Source organism: Haliotis cracherodii, unplaced genomic scaffold, assembly GCF_022045235.1.
Source record: "Haliotis cracherodii isolate W230 unplaced genomic scaffold, xgHalCrac1.p SCAF_20, whole genome shotgun sequence".
Classification (NCBI taxonomy): Eukaryota; Metazoa; Mollusca; class Gastropoda; order Lepetellida; family Haliotidae; genus Haliotis; species Haliotis cracherodii.
In genome coordinates this window covers 3,811,265-3,838,355 of record NW_027266276.1, presented here as the reverse complement: position 1 = coordinate 3,838,355, position 27,091 = coordinate 3,811,265, and the positions used below count along the sequence as shown (strand labels likewise).

General features: G+C 39.8%; 1 protein-coding gene across 1 annotated transcript; it reads right to left on the bottom strand.

The window, feature by feature from the left end:
* Positions 1–8,376: 8,376 nt before the first annotated feature.
* LOC139470445 (fibrinogen-like protein 1) lies at positions 8,377–11,974 on the bottom strand. Its single transcript, XM_071252853.1, has 3 exons — positions 11,663–11,974; positions 10,863–10,962; positions 8,377–9,014 (listed from the first exon to the last, which is right to left on the bottom strand). The coding sequence occupies exons 1-3, from the start codon at positions 11,972–11,974 to the stop codon at positions 8,377–8,379; spliced, it is 1,050 nt and encodes a 349-aa protein (XP_071108954.1).
* Positions 11,975–27,091: the final 15,117 nt, after the last annotated feature.

Genomic DNA, 27,091 nt, shown 5'->3' with positions numbered 1-27,091 from the left:
TATACATTGAAACATTCTGAACATTTCTGGATATGGATCCACCTCAGCAGCGCCACCTGGTGGTAGAAAATCCAAGATGGCCGCCAAAATGGTTAAAATCTCTTATGACGTCAATTTATGTTGAATATATAATCATTATTTTGTAAATTTTAGTCATTTATATAAAATTAATTGTGTCAATGTTGTATATAAGCCAAATCTAATATGCACCACCCACTGGTGGCAAAGAATATCCAAGATGGCCACCAAAATGACTTAATCTTCAAAAAATGTCAAATGTTTGTCCACAATATCAGCATCATTTGCTCATTGCGATCATTTCAATCAAACATGGCTTTAAAACAATTCCAAGTAATGCTTTACTGAATGTTTAAGCTTTTGGTACTAAAATTCATTCATTTGAAGCATGATCTGTATTCCGTAAGGCAGATCTGGGGAATATATTGGACTGCATGAACTTTGTTAAAATTCGGTAACTGAACTTGGAAGGTGATAAAGATATTGGACCAGCACTGAAATATGCCTTTTTGATTCGAATCATTAAGGCTAACTAAACGAGCAACACTTATCCACAGACATGATTTAAGGTTGAAACAAACTTTCAGAGGAACATTTCCTTCTGACTGCCATAAACAGTATGTACCTGCCTCTTTGAAAGCTCTAGACAGAATAAAATTTGTAGGACCAGGTATGAACAAAACTACGGTAAACTACGGTTATAACGAACTCAAAGGGACCACTAGTTTTAGTTCGTTGTAACCGTAGTTCGTTATAAACGTATATATACAGCAAATGGCTTGGACAAAAAAAACCAGTTCCGCCAGTTCGTTATAAGCGTGTTCATTATAAACATAGTTTACTGTATCTCAGAACATCTTGTCTTCAAAGCGTGAAATCTCGGTGCACCAGCTCATCAACACAAAGACATCGCTTGGACCGTGATATACGAGTCCCAGAGGGCTCTGCTGAGGTGGATCCATATCCAAACATGTTCGGAACGGTTCAATGTATAAGTGTGCCAAGTCTGGTGCTTTTAACCCAAAGTGCACAATTTTAGCCTAAACCGCCCAACTATGATTACGCCATCGTATTCCAATTGCGTAGCTTGATGTTCATAGCGCCATTCACCGGATGTTTGGTCCAGATTCGAATATTTACAAGCCTCCATCATATCGCTGGAATGTTGCAAAGTGTAACGTTAAAACCAAATAAAAACATATAGTTCAGGCGGTCAACTATAGTGTAATCTCCTGGCATTGAGAGGATAAAGCAAGGATTTTCACAGATTCTATTTAAAACTAGTTTGAGAGCATGTAAAAGAAGAAACTATGATTCCCAAGTAAGACCATCATACTTGGGACCGTAGGGAATTTACGACGCTTCTGCTACTTGCACGGTTCCCCAGCAAGATTCACATCATCCCGTCAGCTGCTGGCGATTGTAGTCAGTTTAGTCACGAGCTAAACTAACAAAAATACTACGATTAAAATGTCATAGTTCTATATCTACTTGTTCAGGGGAACAATAATGTTACTGTACTTAACCCCCTTCGAGGATACAACCACTAACAATCTCAGCTGCGAATTTATTTTATCAATTGAGTAAACAAAATCAAAACATATTAATCAAGATTATTTAAACAATTCTGTATTCTTTACAAAACGAATAATTAAACGAGAATTGATACTACTTATAAGATCGTTGATATTTGATGTTTTGAAATATTGATCCCTTGTGAGGGACAAAATCAACACAGCCAAGCAGGACATGCTTGATGGAATGGAAGATCCTCACCTTCCAATAAGTATTCATGAGTGTAGGGGGAACGACCAATACCACATCATCGCATTATGACATCTTCAAGGTTTTTTTAACATATCCCCGAGGCACGAGCGTTAACTGACTATAAAAGTCCTGTTTCCACCCCCCTTGCCAAACCATGCTCGATCGTAGCGCCACCAATTGCTTTTACGAGTTATGTCCCTTTTAGATAGATAGATATTCTTTATTTCTTCAAATTGAATGAAGATTACAATATGCATGTATGATTATGTTACATGTTTAACATGAATTGGGGGTATATTTACACATGTGCATAAACATACAAGTTTTCTAGCAGGTATCGCCATTTCCTTATAAAGCGGCTTACATTAATTATTACTTCTGCCCACACATCTCTTTCTAGTTCCATAATACATTCTATTGGACATCCACCAAGTAAGAACGCAAGAATAACATCATCATCTTTCTCCCAGGTCTTAACAAAAACTTTTACATCCAGGATATCACATATGGTGTTAAAAAGTAAATTTCGGTCATTCATATTGATCGTGCAGGACATAAACACGTGCTTTACAATATCATTGGCAACAGTTTTACAATAGCATTCTCTAGAGACAATTTCAGCTGATCCAAAGAATACAAGGCTTGCAATATTAGTTAAATGGTCGTACTTCTCCAAGGCTAGTTTCCAGAGATAGTGTTCAATACTTGATCTTATTCTAACATATCTTGACAGACTGAGTCTTGAATTAAGATGGACATAAAATACATCATCTCGATGAGATTTAATAGCATCATTCACGGCCTTGGACCAGCATTTCTTATTAATAAATTGACAATTATTGACATAGTTAACAAGTGTATCACTTAGGTTATACTTCTGTACAAGCTGTAGCATATTATATATCGGAGATTTTCTACTCCATACATTGAATGTAAAACTATCTGTACACATAAATTGACCCAGGCGAACTAGAAACATTACTTTAAAAACACAGTTGTACTTTGCATTACATAGCTTTCCTAAGAAGTAGAATGCTCTTTTATCTATGTAATACTGTAGTGGCATGATGCCGATAGCATCCAATACAACAATACTGTGAGTGCGCCTGTGTAGTCCCTGAACTTATTTACAAAACTGACGTTGTACAACTTCAAGCATTTCATACTCTTTAAGAGGAAGTTTACCCCATACGCTGCATCCACAGAGGGCACATGATAAGATTACCCTCTCCCAGATACGTGCTGCAGATTCAGACCACCAAAGTACAACCCATTATTATGGTTACTGTTGATGAGTACACGTAACTTTTCACATGCAGATTTTGTACGTTTAAGTGATGATTTATTTGTACACCTGCATATTTAATAGATTTCGTTTGTGGAACATGCATTTCGCCAATTGATACATTAGTGGTTTGAACCTTATTGTTTGGGCATCCAAAGTATAGAACTTTAACGTTATCCAATGCCTTTACAGCCACGTGTTGTGCTGGTCTTTTGGCACGAAGGCAATTTTTTTTAATTTTATTTATTCGCATGAAGGCGATACGCGGTGAGAGGTCGATATCTGACTTTGGATAACAACAACCCTAGGATGCTCTGACACACACCAATTTCATAGCGGCGATGTAAGCGCAAGCGGTGCCTAACGTTTGACGGCGTTCGGACAAGCAAACCACTTTAGGATTCGAATATGGCCGAATATTTTTGCGTACGTTTGTATGGACAACACTTGGAACCTGCCATTGCTGCTCACATCTATATTTTAATTTAGATATATAATTTGCTGAGGTCATGTGCATCACATTCGAGATTTTTTCCCACGCCCCGATGGTGATTTTTATGTAAACAATCGGCAATCCAAAGCCAGGAGAGGTTTATTGCATTGGAGAAGCGGGCTGCACTACGAAACATTGAAACGGAACCTTGAGAACTATCAGTGACATACCGACAAAACAAGGAGCAATCCATGCATGTCGGTTTATGAGCAGTGTTACCTATTCACCACGACTGCTGTTATTGTACGTGTAGGTGCTTTACCTCGCGAAGTGCATCAAATCACTGGAGCACTTTAATGGTGGAGCACTAAACATCCGTTACAAATCCTTCAGTCATGGATTTACCAAATCTGAGCTGCAGTTTCTCGAGAATCATTGAATGAATCACAGTTGTTTTTGAGGATTGATTCTATACCCCAGATTTCACCATTATGTAGGATCACTGGCTCGATTAATGTTTTGAATTATTTGCAAGTGAGAGCTGTAGATAATAAGAAACACTAAGTAATAAATCACTTGAAACAGTATGGATCATATCCGTTTATATCACTATCTGCTGTTAAACTTTAATTGCAGAAATTATAATGGAATTCAATGTTTTCACAGCATTAGATATTGATTTGAAATGCTGACTATACAAATCTGAATGACTTTTGTGGTTGACAGCAGAAACATAACTGACTTTAGATATTCTTCTTCCATGAAATTCTTCTGAGATTTGACTAATCTGTTTATTTAGACATTGTAAGTACTAGCAAACACCAATGGTATCTTTATGCTAGTTCCTCTTCTTGCTTGATCAAATTTCAATTTGTGATATGTACCAATGAGATGTCATATAATCAATAAATATGATTTTTTTTCTAAAAACATTATTTGTTTTGCTTCATTAGCATAAAGAAATATAATACTGATCAGCCCTAACATAAGTGTTGAACATATATCAAATATACCAATGCACTGAATGTTTTTCTCTCTCATTGATACAGCTCACTAAACAAAGGTTTTAGTTTCATGTTAGTAGAAAAATGACATTGATATTTATTATGTACTTTGTTTCGTTTTTTCTATGGATGTCATCATTCTTATACACCTATTTGGGGCAGTAGTATTCTGTTTCGAACTTCAGTGAAACTAGACTGTCCAGATATAACAAGTACTGATACCGTTCCTAACTAATCTTTTAATTTCACAAGAGCCAAATGCCAAAGCACATAGCTTTCCATTTTCTCTGAGAATGGTGTTATGCCACTTTTAGCAATATTGCAACAATATCACGGTGGGTGATACAAGCAATAAGCTTCTCACACATTGTACCCATGTGACGACTCAAACCCGGGCCTTTGGTGTGACAAGTGAACGCTCCAACCACTAGGCTACCCCAACTGCCCCTTTTTCTCAGAACAAACTGATAATATGAACATGGAATTTAAGGATATTACCATACTAGAACTGATGTTTGTTCGTTAAATATTCTTAACATCTAAATTGAACGTTATATCAATTTGAAAAAATTGTCTTCTCCAAAAGTACATACCAACCGATCTAACCTTCAGGAGGATATACAAGTAAAACAACACAGAATATTACAACGGCTACCTGATATGCCCAGGCTAACATTATTTACTAGAAACAAGACATGAAGAAAATTTACATCTGGATACCTTCAGCAATCTTCAATTTCCTTGGTAAGTTTCAAATATTTTTTTATGTGTTTCACAAAATGCACCCCCAAATTTTGACATTTTTGGGGAAGGTTTCCGGAAGGTGTCTGGGGCGGATTCAAAAGGAGAAGGTATCTGGAAGGTTTTGGGGAAAACGGAAAACTACACTTTTTTTGCTGTGAGATATGGCAGTTAGTTTGCTCTTCGTGTTTTCCAGGTGCTTAGAAACACAGTTTTCCTTTGGCCCTCAGGTTATTGTAATCCCCAGCTATCCAAGAGAGATTATCACTTCTGACGTCCGCTCGCTGTACATAGGTACTTCTGTCAGTTCTTGGGTCTGTACCCCACAGGATTCGTAAGGCCGTTTAAATGGTCTCCCTAGAAACCCAGTTTACCCAACCGACGTTTTTCAGGCATGAGAGTGTGGAGTTAATTGACTCAGTTGTTAATTGGTCACAGCCGATTTAAATGATTGTCTACGTATCTGGTCGGTATCTTTTCAAGAGTGTTGTTTTAGCTACTGTCATTTTATTGCTGTTATACATTTGCTTAGCTAAGCCACTTGTGTATTTGCTCTGATGTAATTAATTGGGGATCTTTGTCAGCGAAGATTGGGTTTATCTGATCCTTTTATTGGGGGATAACAATGAACGTTTGGTTTGGTTTATTGTTTTACGCCGCACTCAGCAATATTACAGCTATATGACGGTGGTCTGTAAATAATCGAGTCTGGACCAGGCAATCCAGCGATTGACATCATGAACATCGATCCACGCATTTGGGATACGATGACATGCTTCAACCAAGTCAGCGAGCCTGACCACCCGATCCCGTTATTCGCCTTTTACGACAAGCATAGTCGCCTTTTCCGGCAAGCATGGGTTGCTGAAGACCTATTCTACCCCGGATCAATGAACGTTTGAGATTAGTGAATCAGGGAGATTATTGTCTGAATTCGAATCCTCGCGCGTTTCTATCTTATCCCACGGTTTTAGATCGTCTTGTTTTCTGTAGAGAATTCACAGTTAACTTTGCTTGTTATGAACAAGCTGTGTTAAGGTGCTGCATGGTTGTGCGATCCCTCTCCTGACACCACATTACGTTGTTTTACAAGCTGGTCATTTGTTTTACTATTAATCTTAAATTCATCCATATTTCTGTAATAAGAACTCTAATACACACACGACATGTTCCCGGTCTGTTAGGCGAACCGTATTCAATTTACCAAGATATTTTATTCTTTAATTATATGTACAATATTGAGACATAAGGATTGTTTGCTTAAAATATGGAGGGATCAACGTAAAATGTGTTGTGCACCCCAATTTATACGTTTATACCTCCATAACGAAAACAACATAGATGTCAATTCTTATTGATAAATGTGTCAACAATAATTATTTGACAGATTGCTTATCTGAAGATAACAAACCTGGAGACAACAGTACCATGTCAGTGATATTGTTCAGAGCAATCATGCAACACAAACCCCGTCCATTCTGTTTGTCAGTCTTTCAGGAAACAGTAGTTGGAAAGTGGGCATTGCTTAATCATGTCTTTTCGATTTATGGCAAAATACAATTCTTGGTTGGCCAATCAAATGCCAAAGAATTGTTTGCAAATTATGTATTCAGAAATGCTTTCTTGAGTTTTTCAATTACATTTCTCTTATCCTTTTATCTATTCTAGGCATTATTTACATGGTAATAACAGTATTTTGGGCTGTGTGAAAAAGTGTAAAACTCGGTATACCATGGACCTGAATCGACATATATATTAATCAATAAAGCAACTTTCTGTAATTAGTTACATTTGATGATAAGGCGGTACTAATAAAAGGCACAATTTATTTTTATTTGTAATGATTCAGAACGGTACATGGTTTCAATAAAGCATTTGTGTTGGAACATGAACAAAACTATACAATGTTCTAATCCATAGTAAATGGTCACCAAGAGAGCCGACTTTCAATTGCTTCGTTCAAAGACTCGTCTTTAGAATGTCATGGAGGAAAAACGATTTTAGCCATTTATAGCAATAATTAAAAGAGACCAGACATATTTCCATGATCAAATCTGAATCTGCCCCCAAACACGGTCGATTTACAATTCTGACTATATTATGAGCATGTGTTTATGTATCACTATAGATACCAGGTGTTCTTGCAAATAAAAGTGACAAAACTCTTTCCATGGCCACAAGAAATCTCTGCTGAAAGCAGAATCAATGTACAATTCCGACGGTATCATGAGCATCTGTTTAGGAATCCCTATAACTAGTGATGATACCAGGTGTTCCTTCGCCACTGGTGGCACCCGTCACAAACACATGCTAAGGCCAGTCAATTGTACAACCAAATAAACACGGGTACATCAAGTCAAAATTTGGAATTTGAAATTTGGAAATGTCCTCAACATGTCTACTATCAAACCTTTTTGAAAGCATTACTGAAGCCTTGAATGTTGTAACCTTGATCTTTGTAATTTGTAATTATTTTGTGTGTGTAAAAACCTTGTAATGTTTTAGTGAAATCCAATTCACAAGTCTATCCTTACTTTTGCCCGGCAGTTTTGTCAGAAAAAGGTGATGCATTATTTTCAGTAAAACAGAGGCTTGATAATTATTTCTACATATTTATTGCAAGAAAGAAAACACTCGTTTTAGTCATTCAGAACTTCGACTGGCTTGTTGTCTGTGATACTTTCCAAGAAGCTAGGTACATCCTAAAAAATCAGTCGGTGGCACCGTACTGGTCGTTTATAACACAACAATTTGCTGTGCAGAGTTGTATTGTTTGGCGTGTGATGGTGCAATTATCCAAGATTCGCAAAGATGTAAGAGCATTTGCTTGTCAGAACCATAACCCAGGCTAGTGGGTTTCGCCAAAGTGGAAAACTTCCAGGATGTGCCTCACTTCATCTGTTTTATTAATTTCCTTGGCTCAAATATGATGGCGATGTCATACTTTTATTATGTGTGTGTGTGTGTGTGTGTGTGTGTGTGTGTGTGTGTGTGTGTGTGTGTGTGTGTGTGTGTGTGTGTGTGTGTGTGTGTGTGTGTGTGTAGTGATGGGGGGGGGTCCATGTCCAGAAAAGTTGTAACCTTAGACGTCGTCTTCAAGAAATCTAACAATGGAGAGGATACGGCAACTAAGGCCGAATGACGCGTATTTGTATATTCAGTGACCATACTATACGAATAACTCCACTGTCATCTGGCCATTTCACCATGAAGAAGCTTTTGTGGAGATTTGTATCAGGGCAGTCAGTCCCGTACCACCACCCTGCTCCATCAAGTACTGCGCATCCCGAGGGGTCGGGGCGGTCCCACGTGGCGAACCGTTGTCCATTGATGCCCTTGCCCGCTACTCCATACTCAAAACCATTCCCTACAGCACTGGTGGGGTGTTTAAAGCTGTTGCCAAAACTCAGTTTGTATCCACTGGCGTCATCGTCTACCCTGAACCCTCTGTAGTAAAACAGGCCAACAAGTCCGCCAGCACCCTTCACGTATATACCAAGGGTGCAGTTGCCCTGGTGTGAGATGTAGTGAAGAGCTTCAAGTCCCAACCATCTGCTGCACGAGGTGTCCCAACCAGTCTTGTATTCAGCCCACGTCTTGTTGTAGTCGTTGCATGTCGACGGCCGTGTCTCAAGTATTGTGTAGCCTCCGTTTGACAGAAGGCATTCCACCAGGTAGTCTCGGGGAGCGTTAAGAGGACGGATGATGACGTGTCGATTGTTGGACGTCACTGCACGCATTCCACCCTCGAAGGCTTCCGTGCAGTCTAAAAAAAATAAGATAGCTGTCTCAGTACTCTTGCTGTTAATTACCAAACCAACAGCACTTACATCCAAATACATTCCTATCCTGTGTGGGCGCACCTTCATCTATAAGGTATCATTCATATATGCTGATGTTTCCCTCGCATGTTTCAAAACTCTCAGTTGCTATCCACACGCATCGATATATTTTTACCTTTATGTTTCAATGATGATGAAAACATCTAGAGCAAGAAACGTCTGACGGAAATCACACTCACTCACTCACACATTGATAAATCTATCTATCTGTATTCTAGTGTACTGTCAAACAACGTTCTCCCAACTTGAAGGAACCTACGTAAATACATCGCGTTATCCGAGGTTCGACACAACCGACAATTATGAATAAGGAAGGAATATGCAGAACCAAGCTTATACTTCGAGACAACCGTAAGCTTGGCACACCGACATAACAGTGTTTGACAGACACACACAGAGAAAACAGACAGACAGACACAGCACACACGCACGTACACACACACACACACACACACACAAACACAGACAAACACACACACACACACACATATACACACACATATACAAACACAGACAGACACACACATACACACGCACACATACATACAAACACAGACAAACACACACACATACAAACACACACTATACTGTTTCGTATTGATTCCCAAATGGTCTTGAATGAGACACGTGGTCTGTTTTGGAACCCAGGAAACAGTGTTGAAATAAGACAGAAAGGACGGTGCTTTCAGATACATGTAGGTACTGCTCAAGTAGATCAGTTCTAAGGCTTCGACATCGCCATCACATCTAACTTATATAGGTACATATATACCCTTCTAGAAACTGCTACCTAACGGAACATCTCGATAGTTAAGTCAGTCTCTCTGAAGTGAACTGAATTTACGACTGTAAACCATAACTAAGGGAGGTAGCTCTACTCTAAATTCTGACCCGTCACGCTCACTATATTTTACAAGCGTTTCAATCAATTATGACCTACATTCTGAATAAATTATATTGATTGATTGACAATCATATTGCTGCCATTTACGATCAATACTACTGTCCACAGTTAACCTACTCCAATAGCAATACATACACGCACACACAGGCATGCTCGCTCACCCACAGACACCGATGATTTTGATACTCCATGATGCAGCTGTCTTTTATATGCCATTCAATTATGCATTTTACAGTACCGTGGAGTGTGTTTGAACAGCTGAAGAATGTATTTCAGTTTAGGTAATAATTTGTGTTATGAATGCTCTTACTAGAAGAGTTTACACTGCATTGTGATCAACGTATGTGCACCATATCGTCTGTGGTTGAATTAAGAGTTTGTGTGTAATACCAGACATGGGGGCACGGGTGGCCCACACGTCTAAGGCCCCGCGGTTCGCTGTGCAGAGCTGCGTCCCTTGTCCACGCCAGAAACCTATGATGGTGGGTTCGAATCCCGGTTCGCCCCGATTATGTTTCTAGGTTTGTCAGCACCATACCCGTGCTCGTGGGTTTCACCGAAGTGGTAAACGTCTAAGACCTGCATCACTTCGGGCTTTCCTCTCACATTAAGCTGACACGCCGCGATATAACTGGAATACTGTTACAAACGACGTTAAACCCAACTCACTCACTAATACCAGACATGTTGAATTGGACAGAGTCTGTTCTCTTGACCATACCTTTAACAAATATTAATGGATTTCAACCAAATTCAACGATCAATGTCGTCCGTGTGCACACCACTGATACATATACGTGATATACATTAATATATACACCAACTTTAACCCATCATCTCGACATAATATCTACGTGTATCGACTCACCTGTGTATCGTCTCTCACAGTAGGTTCCTGTGTAGTCATCATAACAGTCACATTTAGACAGGGCATCGTTGAAAGTCCCTCCATGCTGGCACACATTTGCCTGAAATAGAACCAGCTGAGGATGAAACGCATTCCAGTTTCTTTTCTTCTTTCTGTGATTCAGAGTGATAAGGATCTCTCCACAAGACTTGATAAGACAAGAGAGATGTGTTTTACTTTCCAATAGTTAGATCTCCCCTTGTGCCAGCCTATAGTGTCTACATTTCACAACTTTAGAGGCATAATCGGGCATCCTCTTTCTTTCTATGAAGATTTCAAGGGCGAAAAACGACCCTGGCTTAAAAGTCCTCAGTAACGTTTTTAAGAAGGTATATGGTAGACATGTGGATGACCTTCCCAAATTTGACGCTTCATTATCAAAATTGATGTCCGATGCAATTCCCAATGCTGTATGTTCCCATATTTCTTCAGATGAGCAATTTACTTGACTTGCAGGTATTTGTGACGGGTGCAAACGCTCGGGCGGTAAACACCTGTTATCATCACTATTTCATAGTGATTCGTGAACACATTCTCGTGAGATAGCTGGAATCGTTAATCGATTCTGCTTTTAGTAGAAATTTCTTATGAATACGGAAAGAGCTTTGTCGCTTTTACAAATATGAAAAAATCTATACATTCGCGGTAAAATGGTCATCCTCAAAATCCTAGATTCGATACCGCTGACGGACCAATCACCAATAAATCGACTGAAAGAAGACTTGGGGGAAATACATTGGAGACATTTAACAGTTACTCACCGGCTCCAGATGGACACACCAAACGGCGGCCTGCAGATTGGAACACGACCCGTTTGACGTCTCAGGTAGTCTGTGACACACCTGTCCACTCTGGGGATCCTCACAGAGGTTGACGGACACGCATCTGGAATCGCCAAGACAGTTTGCCAAACATTGACCTCGAGATGAAACAAAATCAGAGTTGACAGGAGTCACCGGAAGAATGACATCTTCAGAACACCCGGGCATTGCTGTGAAAAGTTCACTTCGGAAATAACCTGAACAGGAACAATAACTGATAAATAGCAAAATGACAGATATATAAAGTTTCATTCTGTCCGTGCTTCCAAATCACCGTCAACTGTACAAGAAAAGGCTTCTGAACTACTTCACTCTCCTCTTGCTGCAACTGAGACCAAATTCTTCTCCGACCATGTCTCTGTAGAATCACAGTCACTCTCTGATCACACGAAGCCAGCTCATAACTATTGGTCCAATCACAGAGTCAAACAAACACCCTGATGGAAACCAATGGGAACTATCTATAGAATACCTTTTGACGTCCGGCGCCAACACAATTAAGTTCTCTGATTCAAAGGTAAGAAAATATTAAAAACTTCTGTTCTGAGTATGGGTGATTGATGTAATTGTGATGTAAATGTGATGTTTGAAAATAGTTTGAATACATCAATCAAGTTTCAAACGGACTTTGAAAGACGGTTTGATGAATGTGTAGTTCATAATAGAACGGAGTTGTATAATTTAACAACGTAACAACATTGTGTCATGAAACATGTCCTTCCATTGGTTGGAGGCATCTAAGTATTCGACGGCGTCAGAAAGTCTCACCCAGCGGCCGTATGCAAGTTGGCCCACGATCCATTTGATGTCTCAGGTAGCCTGGGATCCACAATTAGGATCATCACACAGTTGTACGGACTTGCAGCTAGAATCTCCAAGACATTTTGACAAAACTTAGGATGCCACTTAGTCACCGATGTTAGCCCAGAAATATGTTATCCCAGAACTGAATTATATAATAAGTAAATGACCACTCAATATCAGTTATTGATCAATAAATAATATTCAAACAAACTTTTGTCACTGTCGAAGGTTGTGAAACAGGCATGATCTACACAATCAAACATGACCCACTTGAATGGCTCTTCAAACGCTAGGTTTCAAGGGTAGGTGGTATTGTCTGATTATATTTTCCAACCACATGATCTTCAAAACAAGCCCATGGTGTCTACATTTCACAACTTTTGAGGCACAATCGAGCATGCTCAATCTTCCAATATTTCAGAGAGCATCATATAACGCTTGCTCAAAAGTTGTTTTATCAAGGATACAACATTCAAGGCCTCGTCAAAGTTTTCAAAACATTCAAAAAGTTCTATGGTAGGTATGTGGAGCACCTTTCCAAATTTGACGCATCAGCGACAAAACTTATGTCCGATGCATTTCCTATTTTGACTTGTACCACGTGTTCCCGTTTTTTTCACGTGAACAATTGACTTGCCTTTGTATGTGTTTGTGATGAGTGACGGGTTCCACCGGTTTCGCAGGAAACGCTCACCTTTTCTTGAAGTTTTGGTATCATCACTTTTTGGTAGTGATTCATGCTCATGAATCGACCAATTGACTGCTTTAAGCAGAAATTTCTTATGATTCGAGACAGGGTTTCGTCTCTTTTGCTTTAGTGAGGTTTAAACTTTAGGCATGGTATCCATATTAATGAAACAGAGCGTGTACTAAACGAAGTGTATGGGGGGGGGGGAACTATTCTTTTTACCAGCGACGACAAGCACTATTATCTCCAAATAGTCACAAATTATTTATTTGAAGTTTTTTAAACCGATATTATAAATTAATTTAATTCTCATTCCTAATGTTGTTTCATAAACAGAAACGGATAATTATCCTTGTGCTGTTTGTAACGGGAGATGGGTGACGAGCGCAACTGGTGGGGCAGGATACGCTAACCTTTTTGTTAACACCTGGTATCATGACTATTTGGTAGTGATTCATTAACACATGCTCGTAATATAGTTGGAATCGTACAATCGACTCTGTTTTGGGCAGATGTTTCTTATGAATATGGAAAGGGTTTTCTCGCTTGTATTTACAAAACTGTGACACATCCTGACACGACTTCTATGGGGAATCACAATTTGATGAAACACTTTACACTTATTTTCAGAAAAAAACTTCTGGATGTCTCTATTTTCTCATCAAAACAACGTCTTGGTAGTCGCGTGGGAAGAAAGTGCTCGTCAAGCATATACTTTAATTTCAGGATTGTCAACATACAAAGAAATGAGTTACGTTGAACGTGTTCACAGCAAGGAAATGAGCAGTTCTCCTCGAAACAAAATTACTGAGCGTCTCATTTTAAGTGAAAGTATCCTTAAGAGAATCCTGATGGACCAGAAATCCAGTCACACTATAGTCGCATGTGTTTGTGACGGGTGCTACTGGTGGGATCGGATACGCTCACCGTTCCGCGAAATCATCACCGGTTGAGAGTGATTCCTAAACACATGCTTCTGATAATGTCACAATGGCACAATCGACTCTGTTTTCGGCAGAGATTTCTTATGAATATGGAAAGGGTTTAGTCGCTGTTATTCACACGATGGTGCATTTTCAATTACGTCTGATGGCACTTTCTTACCGATGTATTCTTCTATTCAACTGATTTTGCTGGGACCATATGGACCTACTAACATGTGGCACACAGATAGAAGTGGCAGAAATAATTATTAACTGACGTCCAAAAGAAACTTTACCAGAGTTTGAAATCACTCTTGCCCAAAAACCACAAAACATACATGCATGAAGTAAAGTGTATTGATCAAGATCGTAATCAACACTAAAAATGACAATCATACCGCGACCGAGAATGACGTCAGAGCACCCCAAAGATGGGTGTGGTACAAAACTCGAGCTTTCAGAATCATAGACAATAGGCAGGGTACATAAACAATCGCTCACGTTCAATAACAAGTCATTAGTAGCGTGTGTGACCACTAAATGCCTCAATACACGCAAAAACTCTTCGACGCACAGAAAAAGTCAGTCGTCTGATGAGGTCAAGTGGGATTTGACGCCATTCTTCTTGGAGGGCCAAGATCAGTTCTTGCCGGTTGGCTGGATAGTGTGGTCGTTGTCGAACACGACGATTAATAAAGTCCCAGAGGAGTGTTATGGGGGACATGTCGGGTGAGAGTGCAGGCCACGGCAGGACGTTGACGTTGTTGGCTGCGAGGAAGTTAGTGAATCTGGCTGTATGGGCTCTAGCGTTGTCATACTGATAAGTGACACCACGTGGCTGCTATCGGAGAAATGGTAGGACAACTGGACGAAGAATGGTTTCCATGTAACGCTGAGCTGTCAGGTTTCCGTCAACGATGACCAGCGGTGTCCTCTCCTGCCCACAGATCCCTCCCAACACCATGACACTCCCTCGACCATATTATACGACCTACTGCACGCAATACGCCGCCGTTCGTTCACCACTTCGTCGGTAAACACGTTGTCTTCCATCAGCCCTATGCATACTTTCGTCAGTGAGGACAACCCTCTGCCAGTCACGTCGTTGCAAACGTCGTACAGTCCGGGCCCATCTCAATCGCAGACGACGATGTTGCGCTGTCAATAGCTGTCTTCTGTATGGTCTAAAAGCTATGACTTCATGAGCCCTGAGTCTCCGGGCCACTGTCTGTCGACTAACCCTATGACAAAAGGCATTTGTTGCCGATGATGTCACTGTCAGGAAGCGATTTCGGAGGTGCAAGGTACGCAAGTACCGGTCATCATGGGGCGTGGTCACCCTGGGTCTGCCTGTTCTTGGCCTGTCAGCTGTCCGCCCTGTCTGTCTGTAACGTTGTATCAAGTTGGTAACGGCAACACGGGAGCAACCATTTCGTGCAATATGGGCGTGGGTGGCTCCCATCTGTACCATACCCAAGGCTCGTTCACGTTGTTCGACTGTGAGTTGTGGCATTTCTTTTGTGTGTTTTTTTATCACTGTGGATGTCTGACTGGCCGTTGCAATCGTTTTATACCCTTACCCGCACGTGCATTTGCAGTTGTCCGTGGTGCACGTGTTTTTCACTTTTTCGCGTGTTATATCGCAAACATGTAACAGACGATTAACATTTTCTCCATACACTATTGTCGTATTTAGGTTATGTGTTTTAGATAGACTACATCGAAAATAAATTATACTTTGTCTGAAATTTATATTTTCAGTTGGTAAAGTTTCTTTTGGACGTCAGTTTATATAGCCTAGACCGTTCAGATGAGATGTTTAAGCGTTTCACTCACTCTACTCTGAGTGGTCTTCAAGTTGCACGTGCATTTCTCATGGGCTTCTCCCACAGGTAACAATGGAATTCTTGAAAGTCTTTTTAATGGGGTAAAACAATTTAGATTTAACATTTTTTATGCTAGTGTTCTTTGAATGAATGTTGGCCAGGGTTCCAATTGATAAGACCGAGTCGGATCGGATCCAATATTCCATCGTTGAAATGTTCAGTTAAACCCCTTTGCGCCTTGATGTTAAACTGAAAATTTTAAAAATTAAACATCAGAATGGAATGGTCTATATAAAATATAAATATCCACGCCATACATTCACACGATAGTTTAGTCAAAATCGTTCAATATTCAGCATTGCATTTTCAAGGGTCCTCTACAGTGATGTTATTTCAGTAAAAGACCATTCGTCTCTGTAAACGACTCAGAATGATTCGGGTTATAATTGGTCTTCACCTTGTCCAGACTCGATTATTTACAGGCCCCCGTTATAAAGCTGGAATATTGCATTAGCAAAACCATACGCGTTTCTTTAAAAACACGTTGAATTCAAACTTCAAAGTCTTCACGTTGTCTTCATCCTCTGAACTACAAGAAAACGGAAAACAACGTTCGTTGAAGTTGTGATGGATTGGTTTGAAAAGTACTTGTAAGACGGTTCGCCAGTTACGTTTGATTGCAAAGACACTTTTACATCAAAACTGTTTGTATAAAATGAGGCGCACTGGTCTGTTGAAAGTCCAGCGTGACGCAATTGAAATCATGTGACTTCACCAAGTGTCTTTACTATTTCAGAAGAAAGTTCTTATGGGTATGGAAATGTTACTAGTCCCATGTGTTTACTACTTCACAGGGTAGAAGAAGAAGAAGAAGAAGATACGCCGAGTGTAAGTATTTGTATTCAATAATATTGCCAGTATTTTTAGAAAGATCTGACTTGATGCTTCGAGGCATCTATCGACAAAACTAAGCAAAGATTCAAACAGTACTTGTCATGACATCCATTTATATCGTAAAACAGATGTAGCGTGTCGTCATTTTATTGGTTGAAAAACGTTGTCAAAGGGGATTTCAAACTTTGGAAAAAGTACAATTGTTCAACAATATAAATTTGAAGTTATGGTTAAGCTTGTGATTCAAATATTGTATTCATCATGTATTGAGTTTAGTTGATCTTTGAAACAACTTTTCCTGTATTATTTGTCTGCTAACCAGAAGATTTGGTTGTCAAGGGAACATGATAAGTCATCAATTGTTTGACAGTGTCACTGCATTTCAGGGGTGATTGATTTATGAGTATTTTAGAGGAATTTCGGTCATACAGGTTTAGAAATAGAGAGCATTCGCATAAAGACACCACTTGTGAATTTTATTTAGACATAATAGTAATTGCCTTTCTATGGTTTGCATATTTTTACCATGACAAGACATATTAAAATCATCCAGAAAAAGTTATCCATCTATTGAATTAGTTAAAACTTTTGACAAACCGTTAATGTTGATACTAAATAAAAGACTGTCTGTGGATCAAGCTGATCCTGATTTTAATGATCAGACAGGGCAGAACCCACTCGGACTTGAAATTGCCTGTCTGTTAAATACTGAGATATAAAATGAGGCAGACGGCCTCTTAATCTAAAGTCATGAAGATCTTTTAAAACACTTTGTTTCCATGTTTCATCAAAGGTCGATACAGCTTGTTGTCTATTCACAATGGAATTTTTAATGAACGATTCTAAACGCACTAAATGATCGATATTACTTCTGGGGTTTTTCAGGAAACCGCATTGTGAATTGGCAATAAGATCATTTGTTTCCAAGTACCACACTAATCGATTATTTGCCATGCGTTCCATAGTTTTACAAACACAACTAGTGAGAGATATAGGTCGTTAACTTGATGGATCAGAATGATCCCGCCCAGGTTTTGGTATGGGGATAACAATGGCATTATGCCATGAAGGTGGAAAGGTCCCTGATGTCCAAATATCATCGAGTATATTCAACATAGTTTCAAGACATGATTCGGGCAAGTGTTTGAGTAGCTGATAATGAAAATGATCAGCGCCTGCTGCCGTATCATGAACTTGCCCTGTATAGCTCATGTAGTACTTCATTGTAATCTTCACCATTATCAGGTGTAATGGGTTTGTTTGTTTTTTTCCTGTTGGAGGTGATATTTTTTTTATAATTCAAGAACGTAAATAGATGAAGATGAATGTTGAGATAAAGTTTTCCCAATTCTATTGCCAATATCAGATTTATCAGTTAGCAAAGTATCGCCATACTCTAGATAGTTAACTGTAGAATCCCTTGCCTTTGATCTTTTTAATCATGTTCCATACCTTGGACATTGGGGTACGCGAGTTTATTTTTTAGACATAATTATTCCATGATTGACGTTTATTTTGTTTAAATAGACGTCTTGCCTTAGCATTTGAAATTTGTACAGTGTTTAAGTTACGGACAGTAGAATGTCTCCGGAAGTATTTATCCGCCTTCTAACGAAATTTCCTAGATTGTTTGCAATAATAATCAAACTATGGTTTACGAAGACATGGGTTGACAGAGGACTTAGGAATTGATTCAACCGCATTTCCCTTCAGTTGATCTGAAAATAACTGAATTGGGTCGATAACATTCTGAAAAGACGCAGGTTGTAATTTAGCTTTGCATAATGATTGAAATAAAAGCCAATCAGCCTTTATAAAATTCCATGGAGGTGAAGGAGGAACATCAGTGGGATCAATGGGTTTAAGCACGGTGGGGAAATGGTCACTTCCACATAGGTCATCGTGGACTCACCATGAGAATTCATTTAACAAAACTGAATCCGCCAGGGGCAGGTCTAATGACGAATATGTTCCGGTAGCAGGATGTAAGTAAGTGTCTGAGTAGTCATTAAAGATGCTTAGAACGCCCTCTCCCATAGATTTATATGTATGTTTATTTACAATTAATACATTAAATGACAGAAAGGAAAGAAAGGAATCAAAGAATTGTAAATATATTCGCATTGCTCATTCAAACCTGTTGGTTTTCTTTATACATTCCTAAAAATGCTTTCGTTCACATGATTAGGTAAAATTGCATTGCCAACTAGCATCGGGTCAATATTTACATAACAAGTACCTTTCACAATTAACAATAGTGAGAGCATCAATTCGTTTCTAGCTGATTAAAATAAAGGACATTCAAAGAAAAAGTATATGAATTTTCACATGGGCTACCACATCGGCATTTTTTATCCTCGTTTTGTTTCATTTTTTAATTCACTGTCATCATATCTTAATTTTGTATGTTTTATGTTAATTGTCCTTTAACAATATGAGAATATGATGGAACTGTAGATCTGTCTGTTCTTAAACTGGATTTAAAATGAGAGAAGGTTGCAATATTCCTGCGCTGAATAGGTAATGTATTCCGAAAATTTGATAGCGGATGGTATAAACGAGGAGTCAGATAACTTAGTACGTAATAAAGGCATAGATATATTGTGAGCAGTTCTAAGGTTGTATGTCACGTTTGTCCCGACAAGGTTTGAAGGTCTCATATCGTTAAATATTTTATAAAATAAACACAATTTACGTTTTTTTCCTACGCTCTGATAAGGGCTCCAAGGACGTTTCCATATATAAACTTTTGATGGAATGTCATTCCAATCTGTTGATTGAATAAGGCTGTTTAATTTATCATATTCACCTCTTCCATAACACCATATATCTTTAGTAAATGATGATTCGGTTAATAAATGTGCTTTCACTGATATATACGTGCCCCTATGATCACTAATCCCACTATGAAAATATATCACTCTTCATCTTCATCTTCACTTACAATTATCGGATCTAGTAAAAGTACTCGTTGTTTTAGAAATCCAAGAAGGTTCATTTAACAAATTGCATATTTTTTTCTGTCTAACAAATCATTAACATGAAGTTTTCTTGCAGACGAATCATTTTCATTAGTATCTCCGACAATTACTAAATTACATGTAATATCAATACAACATTATCAATACTGTCGTCAAGGAGATTCCAGAAATTATTTTTATTATACTCTGATCTGTACAAAACACACAAAATTCGGGATTTTTGTGATAGAAATATCTGTAACCATATTGTTTCATCAAGAACATTTTCTAATGCATTCAATCTTTTATATGCTAAAGTTTCATTATGACTCCTCCCCAAATGTATTTCTATCTTTTCTTATCGGATCGTGTTAGTTTTGCCATCGTAAGGCATCATTAATGACTGTATCATCTAAGTGAGTTTCAGTGAAACAAACAATGTGAAAGTCGGAACAATACTCACTTAGACAATTTGAGTTATTGTGTACACTTCTTGAGTTGAGGTGAAATACTGACACATTTTCACGGTCCGGGTACAACAATAGCAATAAAACAATGTTCGTATAACCTGCTTGCGTTTTTAAAATACGGAGACATTGAATGAATGCACATGCTTTCCATTCGGAGATAAGTATAACACCCATTGTGTGAAACTCGACAGGCGAGTCGACCTTGACCCTCCCACCGTGGTGTTATCTCAGAATTGTTCAGTGGACACTCCTCTGGTAGGATTTTTTTATGATTAATGTTTTTTTGTGGTTTATATTTATATACTAAATCCCTTCTTCCGAAACTATCCATGCAAACAACAGTTACGTATTTAGGAGTAGATGCTGCGCATTGATGCTCTTAATGTGTATGTACACCAATTCATCATATAATGGGTAGGTTTCTCGGCAGTATAAAGCCAAAGGATAAAAACGATATCCGTTGGGGTCATATGCGGATAGAGATGCAAATATCAAAGGTCAAGTAGGGACTACTTTCACTGTTTATAAACAAACATGGCGTCATCCTCGTTATTCGGCAATCGAGTCAGAATTAACCATCGGGTATCTGGATAAACTACAGGGATAATTGCTAAGCCAAGGCTCGCTAAATACAATGTTTATTCCTAATGCAGGATATTACTATTACTCGCGTGATAACCTCATATACGACATCTTCGTGCAGTGCATCAAAGCCATTTGGCCTGTCTGTTGTACCACTAGTCCACGGAGGCGGTCTTATTTAGAAAATAGATAAAACGTTTCAAGTATCCCTATGTACGTCAACACAGACATCAAAACAGGAATTGGAATGTGTTATTTCTTACCATGGTGTTTTCCAAAGAAGAGCAGGTTTATTGCTCTGAATCACGACATTGTCTCTGATCTTCTGATAGACAACAACTGATGCACCACACAGAAATGCGGCAGACAGATCCGTACATATTGAATGCATTTGCTCGGAAACTGTTGATCTACTGATTTTAGTACACTTAGCAGAACTAACCTTTACAGTCAAATTTCAAAACGTGGTCGTGGACAGAATTATTTTTCAGTGGAGAAATATATCGTCGGGCAAAAAAGTTCGAGTACACTGCATGTTTGATGGTGGCTAAAAAAATAAAATGAGAAATGTTTTTTCGAAGGTCATGTAATCGATACGGGTATCGCCGTTGTGATTTGGCCCTCAAGTTCTGAAGTGTTTCAGCCAAGTAACGTTTTGATTACGTTTATATTTTGTTAGCTACAAGTATCAACTCAATACTGTCTTTTTGCTCGTGTGGGTATCTCTATGGTCTAAGGTGCAGGTAGATCTGTGGTCGAAGGTGCAAGTACATCAATGATCTAATGTGCGAGTAGCTCAGTTGTTCAGACTCGAATATTTACGGACCGCATTTACGGACCGCATTTACGGACAGCATTTATATAGCTGGAATATCAACACATACGAAAAACCAACAAAATAAATCTAAGTTGCGGGTAGCTCAGTGGTCTAAGGTGCGGGAAGCTCTGTGGTCTAAGGTGCGGGAAGCTCTGTGGTCTAAGTTGCGGGTATCTCAGTGGTATAAGGTTCAAGTTGCTCTGGGGTCGAAGGTGTGGTTAGCTCAATGATCTAATGTAGAGGGAGCCCAGTGATGCGGGTAACTCAGTGGTCTAAGGTTTGGGGAGGTCAGTGGTCTGAGGTGGGGGTAACTCAGTGGTCTAAGGTTTGGGGAGGTCGGTGGTCTGAGGTGAGGGTAACTCAGTGGTCTAAGGTTTGGGGAGGTCGGTGGTCTGAGGTGAGGGTAACTCAGTGGTCTAAGGTTTGCGGCGGTCGGTGGTCTGAGGTGAGGTTAACTCAGTGGTCTAAGGTTTGGGGAGGTCGGTAGTCTGAGGTGAGGGTAACTCAGTGGTCTAAGGTTTGGGGAGGTCGGTGGTCTGAGGTGAGGGTAACTTAGTGGTCTAAGTTTTGGGGAGGTCGGCGATCTGAGGTGAGGGTAACTCAGTGGTCTAAGGTTTGGGGAGGTCGGCGGTCTGAGGTGAGGGTAACTCGGTGGTCTAAGGTTTGAGGAGGTCGGCGGTCTGAGGTGAGGGTAACTCAGTGGTCTAAGGTTTGGGGAAGTCGGTGGTCTGAGGTGAGGGTTACTCAGTGGGCAATGTTTCAGTAAGCTCGGAAGTCTGAGGCGCCGAGGTTTCAATTGGAGGTTCAGTTGTCGAGAGCGTGAAATCGCCGCAACTTTTGTTAAAAGTTAAAAAATAATGAAAAAATAAATTTTATTGTCAATCTCAAAAGAACAAAGACTGATTTATGCTCTTGTTTTCCTGTCATGTAGCAAACCAATCACGTGTCATGTCACGTGGTGTCCCTTGACTATTAAAAGTCAGGCACAAACAATCGAGTGGTACTCTCCGCATATTGATGAAAGTAATCTGCTGACGCTAGGTTCTGTGGGTTGATCAACTTCGTGGATGTGATCTCAGGACATCCTTGTCTGTCTTCTGTTTTCTGGTGTTCACATTTGTGTCTATAGTTCACCGTCTACCAGTTGGTAATTTCCATACATAGGTATCTATAGTCTTGTGTTCACTGTCAACCTTGTTTTGGTCTCCAGACGTTGGTGTGTACAGTCTTGTGTTCACCGTCTACCTGTTGGTAATTTCCATACATAGATGTCTTAGTCTTGTGTTCACTGTCAGCCTTGTTTTAGTCTCCAGACATTTGGGACTATAGTCTTGTGTTCACTGTCAACCTTGTTTTAGTCTACAGACGTTGGGGTCTATAGTCTTGTGTTCACTGTCAACCTTGTTTTAGTCTCCAGACATTGGGGTCTATAGTCCTGTGTTCACTGTCAACCTTGTTTTAGTCTCCAGACATTGGGGTCTATAGTCTTGTGTTCACTGTCAACCTTGTTTTAGTCTCCAGACATTGGGGTCTATAGTCTTGTGTTCACTGTCAACCTTGTTTTAATCTCCAGACGTTGGGGTCTATAGTCTTGTGTTCACCGTCTACCTGTTGGTGGTCTCCATACATAGGTGTCTATAGTCTTGTGTTCACCGTCTACTAGTTGGTAACTGTCAACCTTGTTTTCGTCTCCAGACATTGGGGACTATAGTTTTGTGTTCACTGTCAACCTTGTTTTAGTCTACAGACGTTGTGGTCTATAGTCTTGTGTTTACCGTCTACCTGTTGGTGGTTTCGATACATTGGTGTCTATAGTCTTGTGTTCACTGTCAACCTTGTTTTAGTCTACAGACGTTGGGGTCTATTGTCTTGTGTTCACCGTCTACCTGTTGGTGGTTTCCAGACATTGGGGACTATAGTCTTGTGTTCACTGTCAACCTTGTTTTAGTCTACAGACGTTGTGGTCTATAGTCTTGTGTTTACTGTCAACCTTGTTTTAGTCTCCAGACGTTGATGTCTATAGTCTTTTGTTCACCTTCTACCTGCGCCTGGTATTAACAGTTATTTTGATGCATGCAGCAGTGTGGCCCTGAGACGATTGTCACTATCAGGAACGTTGGCATCAAGCTGTGCCAGTTAAATGTACTGAACATGGCGAACAGGGAGTTTTGAATATGATATTGAAACTTTAACCCGTCCTTTATCAAGAGATAACCCAAAGAAGACCGAGAAGAAGGAAGGAGATATCTTTTAAAGATGCATTCAGATGTAAGTAAAAGCGTCAAAGGCCCTTTCAATAGCCAACGTTATCTCCTCTAAAAGCCTGTTGCTATATTCCAACTATCATAATTATGTGTGTATGCTTGCTGTTAAATAGTAGCATAAGACGCTTTGAAATTTAAATATAAAACAGATATAATTCTTCATCATATAGTGGGTAGGTTTTTCGGCAGGATAAAGCCAACGGATACAAACGATATGCTTTGGGGTCGTATGTGGATAAGGATGCAAATATCAAATATTAAGTGTTTACAAACAAACATGGCTACGCCCTTGTCATTGGGCGATCGAGTCAGAATTCACCATCGGGAATCTGGATAAACAACAGGGTATTGCTATCATTATCAAAGAATCGTCTTATATAATGAATATCAGTGTCTGATGTTTACTTAGCTAAGGCATTTTACAAGTTTTGGCAACTATGGAGATATGAATTGCGAAACACTTTTGCGAGGCCAATAGCCTAGCGCCAGTAGCGTGATCAGTTTCCATGTCATTGCTTGTAGACATCTGCGGCTTGGAACCTTTTCACAAATTAAAACAGTCTGGATTTTGCCGAAATATGTACGAATTGTTACACTGTTTTCTTTTGTCGTTGTGTGCACATTTGTAACGTTATGACAGCACAGGCGTGACGTCTCATAGACTAGGGTTAGAGTAACGTCCTTTTGATACAGTTGACTGATGGATTGCCGCGAAAGGTTAGTACAAACAATTTGTGTAGGCAAGTGTTGTTTTGCCTATCTCTTGTTACGCTACTGTATAAGAAACAGGTTTCCGATGGAACGATATTGACTGTTTTCACTGTCCGACGGACTCGTAACCTACCTTCTGATGCATTATATATACTGAACAACAAAAGTTGCTGTGACATTGAATAAGATTAAATGCAAAGTTATGTTTTTTACCAAATCTGAAACAATTTCGGTTTGCAACAGATAAAAGACTCCTGTCAGTGTTCAAATGGTTTAATTTGCCATACTGAGCTCAGAAAATGCGGGATTTTATTATAAAAAAACATGAACATGCCAAAATGTCAATTTACAAATCAATAGCGTGTGTCTCCACCTCTGGTTGCGATGCAAGCAACACATCTTCGCACAGTCCTGTGGGATATCTGTCCATATCTGCCGGAGCATGGTTCGAAGTTCCTGGAGTGTCTGTGGAACACGTGGTTGACGTCGAAGGCGCCGATCCATCTCATCCCACATGTGCTCGATTGGTGAGAGATCAGGGGAGCGAGCCGGCCAGGGGTGACATTCACGTTGTTTTGTTGAAGAGAATACTGAACAAGTCGAGCAATCTGAGGCCGGGCGTTGTCATGTAATGAAAGGTAATGCCTGGGCCATGACAACGCAAAAACGGTGGAACAACAGGGCCGATGATCTCGTCGCGGTAGCGCTATCCATTGAGATTTCCCTCTACAACTATCAAACGGGTCCTCTGTCTTGCTGTGATACATCCCCATACCATAACGCTGCCGCCCCCGAACCGATCTTCTTCCATGACATAATGATTGACGTAACTTTCACCTCGACGTCGGTACACTCGAATCCGTCCATCGCTGTGGCTGAGGTGAAAACAAGACTCGTCAGTGAATAGAACTTGTCTCCACTGCATGGCCGCTGTCTGCACCACTGTAGACGTGCTTGACGATGGTTTCCTGTCAAAATGGGACGTCTGGCGGGTCTTCTGGCGACAATCTCTGCACATCTGAGGCGAGAAAATATTCGTCGAAGACCAGGGATTCTTCTTGCAGTCACTGTTGCTGGCTGGAATTGATTTCGCAGGTGTGTTGTTCGAATCCAGTTGTCTTGTCGATTATTGGTTAGCGTGGCCTGCCACTCCGAGGATGGTCTCTGACTACATCCGTCTGTTGCCAACGTTGCAATAAACACCAAATGGTGTTTCTGTGGACGTTAAATTGTCTTGCAACATCACGTTGACTCGATCCTGCTTCAAGCATACCACTTGTGTCAGCACGATGCTAAAAAACGATAGGAATCTCGTTGACGCACACGTTTTTATACCCATTCTTGGGTAGTGAAATGCATGGGTCTTGGATAAAAGTCAACTTTTGCATGGAATGCATGCGTTTCTGTAGCAGTTGCGTTTTTGTGACTTGATTCCATACATGTACTACAATATTGAAAATCAAACTTTACTTGATTGAAAAATACACTAAAATATTGGTGTCACAGGAACTTTTATGGTTGAGTATATATACTGATAATACCACACACACAATCATATTTTCCAAATAAATGAGTAAATTCTTCCCAGTTCAGGGACACATTTCAGCCATCAAGTGCTGCCTCACATGTTGGTATTGAATGTTCGACTACTGTTGTATAGATAAACGCAACAAGACACTTTCCATAATTATAAGATATTGTATGATTCTGACTATATCATAAGCATGTGTTTATGTTTCACTCTCAGATAATGATGGTACCAGGTTAGCGAAAAGAGAGGCATGTCCTGTAAACACCATTTCCCCATCCACGGAAACAAAGCCACCATTTTCCTGCACCATCTTGTACAGCCAAGGCTTACTTTCTCTCCCACAGGAGACAAATTATTAAGATCCCTTGCTATTTCACCCATCATTGCTCTCCTGTTGTCCGAAGCCTCTTTGATAACTTTGGATGTTTAACCTTTTTCTCCAGCGGTTAAAAATTGGCATAACGACTTGAAACTCGCCACGCTGGTCGGCCTGGACCCTCCCACCATGTTGGCAGTCGAATTTTAGTTGTCTCACCTTTTTCTCCAGGGGTTAGGTGGCTGTGTTCTTGGAAGCCATGACTTGCAAAAAACGTATTTAAGGTGAAATGTACTATTTAATGGCTCTCAATTTACAAGTTAAACTTCTTGCCCTAATTACCTTGTTTTGACTTTGTCAATCCGCGCAGAAAGTCCGATTCATTTGCACAAAGAAACAGATCAGCGAGTGAGGGGAACACAATCGGTAACCATGGGGATGTCTAATGCCTAAATGTCTTACCCCAATCTTTTACATAGATGTTGTCAATGAGGAAGTCCAGCATTTCAAATATTGTTTTCTCAGTAATATTCAGGTTGAATTTGCTTTATTTCTTGACACAATTACCTGAACCTCTGAAGAT

Bases quoted from the DNA above. Each gene is read 5' to 3' on its own strand.
- LOC139470445 (XM_071252853.1), bottom strand. From the start codon at position 11,974: ATGAAACTTTATATATCTGTCATTTTGCTATTTATCAGTTATTGTTCC. The intron at 10,963-11,662 runs GTGAGTAACTGT...GTTCTATTTCAG, and splicing joins GGTGTGTCCATCTGGAGCCG to GCAAATGTGTGCCAGCATGG. The intron at 9,015-10,862 runs GTGAGTCGATAC...TATTTTTTTTAG, and splicing joins CTGTGAGAGACGATACACAG to ACTGCACGGAAGCCTTCGAG.